At 38.7% G+C, this 10,931-nt stretch overlaps 1 protein-coding gene across 4 annotated transcripts in view; it reads left to right on the top strand.

The window, feature by feature from the left end:
* The window catches only part of LOC117965548 (far upstream element-binding protein 2-like), a 40,745-nt gene extending 37,138 nt beyond the window's left edge, over positions 1–3,607 (top strand). For 3 of the 4 annotated variants that reach the window (XM_059006916.1, XM_059006915.1, XM_059006917.1), the window contains exons 17-19: positions 1,603–1,803; positions 2,362–2,592; positions 2,994–3,607. In XM_059006916.1, coding sequence (XP_058862899.1) covers positions 1,603–1,803; positions 2,362–2,592; positions 2,994–3,028 — 467 coding nt within the window. In that variant the 3' untranslated portion in view covers positions 3,029–3,607. The remainder of the gene's footprint in view (positions 1–1,602; positions 1,804–2,361; positions 2,593–2,993) is intronic. The other variant, XM_034910327.2, reaches the window with a different exon arrangement.
* The last annotated feature ends 7,324 nt before the right edge of the window (positions 3,608–10,931 follow it).

The following is a 10,931-nucleotide window of genomic DNA, read 5'->3' on the forward strand; positions in this document are numbered from 1 at the left end:
AAAAGCTTCTTATTTTTTAAGTTGTAATATGGGATGAATTCTACTGTTTGCTAGCTCATTTAAAAATGAAAGACTATTTGTTTGCTCTTTAAACCCATGTGTGAAATAGTCACTTGCTGGTTCTTTCAAAAAAAGACATACTTTTTTGGCAGCTGATACATTTCAAACAGCAGTGTTTGTTCGAACCAGCAGCAGTGTATATAACCACTGCTTCTGCTTGATTGATCAACCTCAATAGGGCTGAATTTTAAGAATTAATAAAATAAATTGAAGGACTATACTTTGAACTAAAGGTCTTTTCTCCGTGTCTCCAGTGCTAGGTGTGGTAGTATATAGATAAGTATATAATGCCCTGCATAGCCCTAAGTCTGCACTTCATGGCTTCAAACATGACAACATTGTAGGAGGAAATGTAGTCCCATCATTTAAGTCTGTGAAAAGACTTAATTTCCCAGAAATCCTCAACAAACGGGGGGAGATTGATAGTCATCATGTAACGGAGGCAGCTGTGCGTACTTTACTGGGAGGAGGTCGGTATAGGCAGACCTGTGTGGCTGTACTGCTTTTGAATCATTCAGTAGTTTAGCTACCACTCCAAGGAGGAGTTAGTTTGCCTTTTAAGTATCAAACCTTAATCCTTTGTGTTCCTTTGTTGGACCTGGTCCAACATTGCAAAAATCCTGTTCTAGTCTGTCGGACTCAGTCAGACATGGCAAAAAAACCTGTTTTAAGGTCATGTGTCGGCTCTGAGCTGAGAGCTGAGTCGTCTCCCAATTGTCAAAGAAAGTGATTACGATGAGCCAGATGTGGAGGGGGGTGGAGATGCGCAGATAGTTTTGTGATAGATAGGCGTCTGCTTTGAAACGTATCATACACTGTATACTTACAGATAAATTTGTGAATAGCATGTACATAGTTATATTTGTTCTGTAATTTGTTGTTGGGTCAAATTTGTGCTTTTTTGTTGTATTGTGCAGTCCTTATAGTTATAAAATACATTGTTGGTTATTTTGTTCACTTGTTTTCTTTGTTAGGGGTGTTTAGAGCAAATTACTCCAGTTCCAAACTTAGTCACTAACTCAACAAAACCTATTTTTTTTTTTTTTAATGTTCCCTGCTATACAGTTTGTGGTGAAAAAATGTGTATAATTCTTTCCTTTTGGAGTATCACTTTGATTTATATAGTGATTTGAAACATGTTTTGTCAATGTCACTTTTAATTCAATTTGAACAGCACATGGTCTAAAGTGTTAATTTTGTTCCCCAAAATTAATTAAATAAGACCTGACTTGCCTGACTCAGTAATTGCACTGCAAAGGGTTTAGGCACAATGTGCAGTGCTTGACAAATCGGCATACGGGTGGGCATCTCCCCATTTTTAAACACGCAGGAGTACTGTTGCAGTGTGTTGTGTCCACCACCATCGGCATCAGGAACCCAAAAATATAAGACAGTCGCCCAGACCTGAAGACTTTGGTTATGTAAAGATAATTTAGTTGTGTGTGTGTTCAGGACCCCTCTACATTGTAGATTTTAGCACTTCTTTTGAAGTGGGTAAATACTTTCTAGTCTACTGGTTTTAATGGTATGTTTTGTTTGTAGGTAAGGCGGCGGCAGCAGCAGACCCCAACGCAGCCTGGGCTGCTTACTACGCCCAGTACTACCAGCAGAGTGGCGCCCCAGTGCCAGGGCAGCCCGCCAGCACTCCCAGTGGAGCTACTGGTGAGCAGCCACCTGTTAGTCAGAACGCCACAGGACAACCAGATTACACCAAGGCATGGGAGGAGTACTACAAGAAACTAGGTACAGATCTGACTGCACTGTACACTGCACAGCCCACTACACTGTGCCCTCTGCACTATATAATGAACTAGGTACAGAAAGACCTGACATGCTTTCTAACCTGTATAGTTTACACTGAGATTTGTATTGATTGTGACCAAATTCATGAAACAGTGTTGGTACAAACAAAGGAAATTAATTTAGTTGCTAACATCTTGAGGTTTTTATTTAGTAAGAAACAGACATGACTGTCATACAGACCACACCGAAATACATTCTTCATCTTAAGACTTTGTTTGTAATATTCAGTCTTTTTAAATTTACATTTGTATTTTGAATGTTTAACTTTCCACTTACACTATCCAGTTAGTGGTTTACAGCAGATGGATAAATAAAAAATGTAATCATAAATGTAAAGTTATCCTTTATAGTTCAACATTAAATAAAATACTATAGCAAGATTTTGATTTGTTCACAATTTCAGCATTTTTCTACCGTAGATATGATACGACTAAACCTGATTATTGATTTGTGTGGTGTGTGTGTGTGTTTTTTTTTTTGTTTTTCTTTTGCTTCCAGCTCAGGCGTCTGGCACAGCAGCAGCAACGCCCCAAGCAGCCGCAGGTCAGACTGACTACAGCGCTGCCTGGGCAGAGTACTACAGACAGCAGGCAGCTTACTATGGGCAGCCAGGGGCCCCCGTGCCGGTTCAACAGCAGCCTTCCTCACAGCAGGGGCAGCAGGTACAGAGACCCTACCCCCCCTATCCAATACCTCCTTACCCCCTAACTCTCATAGCAGGGGCAGCAGGTAAAGGATCCCTATTGAGGGATGGAAATAAGACTATATTGTATTTCACCAATTCCAAGTTAATATACCAGCATGATTAGCCCCAGTCTATTGGTAACACACTCAGGTGTCTTATTAAACTTGTAGTAAAACCAGGAATGGATCAAACTTCTATGCAATGGGAGTCTATTTCCATCCATTGTACCCCTCTATGGCCCTCACAGCAGAAGCTGCTAACTTGGCATGGTGTTATATGGATTGTGAACAAGACCTCCAAATGTTTGCTTTACATTTGGGGCGGTTCTTGTGAACAGAAGGATGGCGTCACAGGTCTAATAATAATGAGCACCAGGGCACAGCACTTTATAACCACGAAGCTCAATTTAATCATTTCTTTTTTTCATTCTGTTTTGTCTTTTCAGGCCCAGTGAAGAGGGGAGGGGGATACACAATTTGAAAAGTGAACTCTTACGTCCTGTGAAAACAAACATTCAGTTCAGTCCTCCTGGGTTTTCTTTTCTCCTTTTTTTTTTTTTTTTTTTTTTAATAAACATTGGGATTGCCTGGCTGTAGGATCTCTCCTCTCCTTGCCCCTCTAGTCAAGAAATCTGCAAAGTTTTATCTACAATGATCTATCAATGACACAAAATCACGGCTTTTGAATGAACAAACATTTTCTGGCTGGTACAAGACTTGCAGAAAACTACAACTTCTGTCCATTTGTAAACTTCAGGGTAGCACAAAAAAGAACATTGTATTGGGCTCTAATCTACTTTTTGTTTTTAATTGTTTTGTTTTTTTAATTGTAGGAAATGCGTTTTTTTTTTCTGACCCAAGATGAACATTCCCTTTTTTTTGGTAAAGTTGTCTTATTTTTATTTCACAACTGCTCTGAAGAAATTAAGTGTTTTTTTTAAGCTGGGCTGTTAGTGAGTGGGTTTGTCTGTTTCAGCACGAGACACACAATGAGTTGTACGCTTGGTTTTTACTTTTTAATGCTAGTTTTTAAAACTTCACAATAAACAATATCAAAATGGCTGCTCGTCACAGGTTCATTTTAGGCTGTGAGTTTGTTAGATGTTTTAATCTTTTAAAATGCCTTTTCAATCTGAGACAGACTTGCAGCAGCAGGCGGTTATGGCTGGTTGATCATTGAGAACTGAAGAAAAACGCTCGTTGCTAGACTGGTTACTATTTTATTTATTTATTTATTTATTTATTTATTTATTTTAATTTAGTCGTTGCCAATTTTATTTGTATTTTCTCCCAATTTGGACTGGCCAATTATTTTTAGGCTCAGCTCACCGCAACCACCCCTGCACTGAATCGGGAGGGCGAGGGCGAAGACGAACACACGCTGTCCTCCGAAGCGTGTGCCTTCCTCGGTCGGCAAAGGAATAGCCTGGATTTGAACTTGCGACGTCCAGACTATAGGGTACATCCTGCACTCCACACGGAGCGCCTTTATTATTATTATTATTATTATTTATTTCTTAGCAGACGCCCTTATCCAGGGCGACTTACAATTGTTACAAGATATCACATTATACATTATTTCACATTATACAGATATCACATTATTTTTACATACAATTACCCATTCATATAGTTGGGTTTTTACTGGAGCAATCTAGGTAAAGTACCTTGTCCCCCACTGGGGATTGAACCCACAACCCTCCGGTCAAGAGTGCAGAGCCCTAACCACTACTCCACACTGCTGCCCCATCCTTTACTGGATGCGCTACTCGGGAGCCCCTTAGACTGGTTACAGTTCTAACCTAAATGAATGTCTACAGCAGAGCGTGGCAGGCTAGGCTAGAATCATGTGAGAGGTCATCGTACTGTGTGCTTTTAACCCTTTTTGCCCTCTCCTATAATTCTCAAAATGCACCGGCATTGTCATCCTGCCTAGATTTGTAATTATCATTATTGTTATTATTGTTATTAATAATATATATACAGTGCCTTGCAAAAGTATTCAGACCCCTGACCAATTCTCTCATATTACTGAATTACAAATAATACATTGAAATTTCATTCTGTTTGATGTTTTATTTTAAAACACTGAAACTCAAAATCAATTATTGTAAGGTGACATTGGTTTTATGTTGGGAAATATTTAAGAAAAATAAACTGAAATACCTTGCTTGCATAAGTATTCAACCCCTGTGCTGTGTAAGCTCCCAGTTTACACCGATGAAAGAAATTGCCCAAACGAGGACACAATTACCTTACCATTGGCCTCCACCTGTGAACCATTAAAGTCGCTGTCACATTTTCTGGATAAAAACCCCACTGTTGAAGGATCATTGGTCAGGCTGTGAATCTGAAGGAAAATGAAGACCAAAGAGCATTCTACAGAAGTTAGAGATAAAGTAATACAAATGCATAGATTAGGGTACAAAATAATATTCAAGTGTTTGGATATCCCAGTGAGCACAGTTGGATCAACAATCAGGAAGTGGAAGCTGCATCACACCACCCAGGCACTGCCAAGGAAAGGCTGTCCCTCAAAACTCAGCGCTCAAACAAGGAGGAGACTTGTGAGAGAAGCCACAGAGAGGCCAACAATCGCTTTGAAGGAGCTACAGAGTTGGCTGGGAGTGGAGTAATGGTGCACCAGTCAACCATATCAAGAGCTCTACATAACAGTGGCCTCTATGGGAGAGTGGCAAGAAAGAAGCTGTTACTCAAAGTACCATCTGAAAGCAAGTCTGGAGTTTGCCAGAAAGCAAACTGATCAAATGCAAACTGAAGAGTGATTGAGGTCTGGAGACTGGGCAGGCCAGGTCATTAGATTGAGTTGTCCTTCACTTTCCTTCTTCACCAGATAGTTCTTGCACAACTCTGAGGTGTGTTTCGGGTCATTATCTTGCTGAAGAATGAAGGACTGTCCAACTAGCCGTAATCCTGATGGAATGGCATGCCTCTGAAGTATGCTATGATAGCCATGCTGGTTGAGATTGCCATGGACTTGGTAAAGATCACCAACTCACCAGCAAAGCAACCCCAGACCCCGACACTGCCTCCTCCATGCTGGACAGTGGGAACCACACATGCACAGCTCATGCGCTCTCCCTCTCTGCGTCTTACAAATACTCGGCGGCTGGACCCAAAAATATTTCAAATTTTGACTCATTGGTCCATAAGACCGACTTCCACTCCTCAAATGTCCAGTTTCTGTGTTTTTTGGCCCAGGCAAGTCTCTTCCTCTTATTCTGCACTCTTAACAATGGTTTCTTTGCAGCAATTCTTCCAGTTAGGCCAGCTTCATGCAATCTCCTCTGAACAGTTGATGTTGAAACATCTGTACTAGTAGCATTTAGCTGAGCTTGTATTTCAGGGGCAGTTAATCACCGGTTTTGCAGACTTGTGACTCGAATGAACTTGTTCTCTGATTCTAAGGTCACCCCTGGCCTGCCTGACCTTGTTCAGTCCTCATGAGTGCCAGTTTCTTCAAATCGTTTGATGGTCTTGGCCACAGCAGTTACAGACACTTGCAAAGTTCTTGCGATTTGTCTTAAAGATTGACCTTCATTACTTAAAGTAATTACAGACTTTTTTCTTTGCTTAGCTGAGTGTATTTTGCCATTTTCTGCTCCCTTACATTCAGGAATGACAAACTTGTGCCTATGCTACCTATATTTATAGTAATCATGGACTCTCACCTGTTAACAATAATTGGTGACAAAAGGTTAATTAGGTAACATGCTAGTTAACTCGGAGAACATCTAACAAAGACACTTTTATACTTAGGCCAGTGTTCAACACCGTGTTATACACATTTCAGACTTTTAACTGACTTGGGCTTCAGACTGAAATCCCCTTGCCTTGGGTGACCATTTCATTGAAATTGACAAGATTTACATTTATTTAACAATTTTGAATGCAATTCACTTATGATTATCAGCTTATAAGTACACGTATCATATAATGAAATATTAAGTGTTTATAGAGGAGTTTATACAGTTAAAAGCATAGATAACACTATGTAACACAATTTTTGTTCCTGGGTAGTAAGTGTTATTTCCTAATTGCTTATGCCTCAAAAGTATAGAAAATGGCTATTCCCCACAAACTTTGCTTTTGTGACCTGGACAGTGATATTTTGAAATGTACCTATTTCCAATGAGAAAACGGGCAAATTTGTGTCTTTTTGTTCAGTCAGAAAAAAACAACATATGAATCCAAATTAACATGTATTTATACTAAAGTAATACAAAAATGACTACAAAAGATTTAGAAGTGAGTAGTTTTTTGAGATTTACAATTATACTGTAAATCACTTTCACGAATCAGCCCCCAAATGTAGTCTCCCATCATGTTCTCGTTATACTGTCCTTCATTGACAGCTCATCCAGGAGCCTCAAAGCCGTGCTGCTCCATAATGGTAACAAGTACCCGTCTCTTCCCCTGGCTCACTCGGTGCACCTCAAAGAGGTTTCAAGCAGGTGTACTCAACTTTTGACTGGTGTGTGTGTGTAATATATATATATATATATATATATAACCATGAAAACATTTTTTTTTTTTTTTATACTAGTATTGTACATTGTGTTAAACAGCAATGTTATTTCTCAGAATTAGCTCTTTGTGATCTTTTCAAATTGTGTGTGTTGGTGGTTTATATCTCAGCTTGGTACAGTGGCCAGTTTCCTAAAACACCTTGAGCTTAATTTCCACACTTCGTTTTTCACTTGTTCCTTGAGTTAGGATGCTGCACAGAGCAGCTCAACACATTACTGCCCTTGTTTAAGGGGAAATGGATCTTGTACATGTTATACTTCAATTTTAGGGCATTTATGTAGCTTTTTTTTTTTTTAGCATGTGGGCAGTACACCTATCCCACACTTTGGGCTCATTTTAGACCACCAGAACAAATTTAGTTCAAGTCCTAAACTTAATAAAATATAAGTGAAATGTGAAACCAATCATTAATCTTGGACCACCTTACCTAAAGTAACATTACAGTCCAAGATTAGTATTGAGGGAAAATACTTTTAACATGTGCTTTTATATATTTTTTTACACAGACCCTGATTAGCACTAATCTGGGACAACCTAACCTTGCCTTCAGGAAGCTTTATCAAAGGCTGATTTGTTTGTAAACAGTAGTGTGTGTTGTAATGAACTTTATGGGTAGTAAAAAGATTACAATGTAGAGATGCCGCTGCTTAAATCCGGGAGCATTTGTGTTAACGTGAAGCGCCTGTAATAAGCGATGGATGTAACCTGACTTTAAAAACGTCTGCCTCCCGATCACCAGTAAACAAAACAAACCAGTGTGTATGTGGTCCGTTTCAGGCAGAGCATCGTGGTCGCCCAAGGTGACAAAGCTGAGAGAATTTTCTCTGACATCCCGTCTGGTGTTGTCGGTGTCAGTTTGTTGCATTTCCGTCGGCACTCTCCACAACCACAGAAAACCCAGCTTTCTTGAAGCATTGGTGGATTGATTGTTTGCTGGTGCGCAGCATCTAACTTTTTTTTTTTTCACACTGAACTGCGCTCAGTTCTGCATTAGTCAAGTTCAAGAACTCTCTCTGACCATTCAAACTGTTAACCCGACTGCGTACAGGGATTAAATAGCCAAGGGATTTAATCGCTCAGTAATGAGGTGCAAACAGCTGATTGATCAATCTCTCACAGCATTTACTACGGTATAAGCAGTGCCTTTTGTTTAAATCTATGATTGGCACATAATGAGATCCAGACAGCTGAGTGTGCGCAAAACATCCTGAGTGCTTAACACGCTATAAACGATGCCTTTGTTATTGAAATCAATGGGAATGGCAAGCGCAGTTTGCCTGATTTTTATAAATGGCTGCTCACAATAACCCTGGACAGTACCTGTGTTGGATACTGTATTGAGTATAACTTGGAGTGACTGTTCAGTTGTAAATTGAGTACAATACCTTACTGCTTCCCACATCATTGGGTAGTTCAACTTTCTAGTTACAGGTATTTCCTCCAGTGTTGGTCTGTGTTTTTAAAGTACATGAGTGATATTCCAGAGGTGTTCATTTTATTTATTTCTTCTTGCAGGTTTTTGTGTTTTTTCAGAGATTTATTTCATTTCTGGCTTTTAAACAGTGTGACATTAATTTAGAAATGCTAGAAAATTCAATGACAAATGTTTCAACTAGAAGTCTTTTTTTTTATTGTTTATTTTTAGTGTTTCTGAATTCGGCACTGTTGTGTGATGGAAGTTAAACCTGAATTGAGTTGCACTTAAAAGGGTGAAATTCTGCCGGGACTTAATATGTTGGTACTGGGTACCAGGATTATTTCATCTGTTTTTCATGCAACACAGATTTGTACTTTCCGATATCTTTTATAAATGTTGAAAACGCCGATACAAATTCAACATTTAAAATTGGTCTATAAATCTGTTTTGTACACTTGCCGAGAAAACATTTAGCTTACACGTTAAATCTGGGTTTCTAACAAAGATTTTTACACTTGGCGAATCAACATTTCTAACAAATCAGTGAAAAAAATACATGTCATTTTTTTTTTTTTTTACATTTAGTAATTCAACATTTACCTAACGCATAAATCTGAAAAAACATTATCATTCAGTAATTCAATCTGAAAAAATAAATCCTGAGTTTTCACAAATTTTGCCAGCTAAATCCGACGCTAACATACAAACGAGCCCCCACCCATTGCAGAGTTTGATTTGCCTTGTTTGCTGCACAGCTGCCCTGCATACACTGCCAACTTCTACAGATTTCAAAACTTAATGTGTAACATTTGAGTCATTTTACCATTAGTGCCTTTTGCACCTTGTGAAGACATTTAATTTTTTTTTATTATTTGTTTTTATTAGAAAACATTTAGAACATATCAAACATTTTTACTGAGCTTCACAGCAGTAAGCCTGTGAATAACAAGCCATAAACCCCGGTCTAAAGTATATTGTGCGTCAGCTATATTAGACAAATAAGTAACAATTTGACAATGTTTGACATGTACCTGAATGTAGTTCTTGAAACTAAAAAAGTGAGTTCTTGAACAGTTATTTTAGTTCAAATAATATTGCAGAATCTACTAACTGCACTTTGAAGCACTTACATTTATATAGAAAAGGGTTATGTATATTTCCACAAAATATTTAGGATGGATAATTTTCTTCCCTTTTTGTCAATAAACAAAGCAAGTTATGTTATAAAACATAAAATAAGGTATTGGGAGTAATAATTTGCAAGTAACATAGTTGACCGAAGTAACATAGTTGACGGGGCAATCCGTGCAGTGGCTATTCTGTTCATTTCTAACATGTGTTCACATGTATAAAAGCTGTCGTAATCACAAATTTCATTGTGATCCAACCGTTAAACACTTTATGCCTTCCGATAAGTTGCAGTTAAAAATTGACATTTGTTTCAAACTGAATCAGAGAAATTAAGTTATTTGACTTTGCAACTGCTATACAATAAAGATGCTACAGTACAATTAACATAATGTGTGTTTTTAATTGGTGAATTGTAATCTTTTTACAGCATATTTAACATGTACATCACAATTGGGAGAGACCTGTGCTTTAATCTGATGTTTTATTTTGATGTAGAACAAGAACTTTTACAATGTTAACAATGCACACAACAGCATTGTAACACACCCTCACAATGTACCATCCCCCCAAGCGAAATTACTTAGACTTCTTTTCTACCTCCTGTTTTAAGTAAGCAAAGCCATACTTTCTCATGCTAAGCAAGTGAGCAAAATATGGCCTTGGGATGCAAAAGGCACTCTAATGGTAGAATGACCCTCATGTATTTAGCTAAATCTGGCCTTTTTTGGTTAAATCTAGGGAAAAAAATAGGCGATTTTACATTAAAATACCTGTTGAAATACTAGCTTACAAAAAATAAATATGTAAGCGGCTGCGAGTGCAGTGTTGGTGTCCTAGACCAGAATAATTACCATCTTACCCTCGTCCTTCAGCGGTAGAGATCTGTTCGTGAGATATAGTATATTTTGAGCAGTAGAGAAGGAAGTTTCCCTTGTCCTCAATTCTTGTCACACTGGCCACACAGTCTTCTCTCCACAGGTTGTCATGTCTGTTGGTGTCGGTCTGCTTCTATTTCCAGGTTGTGGTCACTGGCTCGGTATTTGGTCATTGTTTGGCTTTTGACCTTTCCTAGACAGTGCCCTGTATTGTTTGTTGCTCTGTGTAGTCCAGCGTGCCACAAACCTGTTTTTTTAGATTCCTTGCTGATTGCACTGATCAGCCCTTCTGGGAGTTTGTGTTATTGCTGCTCCAGTTTGTTATGTCTGTCCTGCAATGCTCTGAAGTCTTTCAGGAGGTGATTCACTGTGTCAAATTGCTCCTGGCTACTGACAGCTGTAAGAACAAT

Source organism: Acipenser ruthenus, chromosome 34 (assembly GCF_902713425.1).
Source record: "Acipenser ruthenus chromosome 34, fAciRut3.2 maternal haplotype, whole genome shotgun sequence".
NCBI classification, from domain to species: domain Eukaryota; kingdom Metazoa; phylum Chordata; class Actinopteri; order Acipenseriformes; family Acipenseridae; genus Acipenser; species Acipenser ruthenus.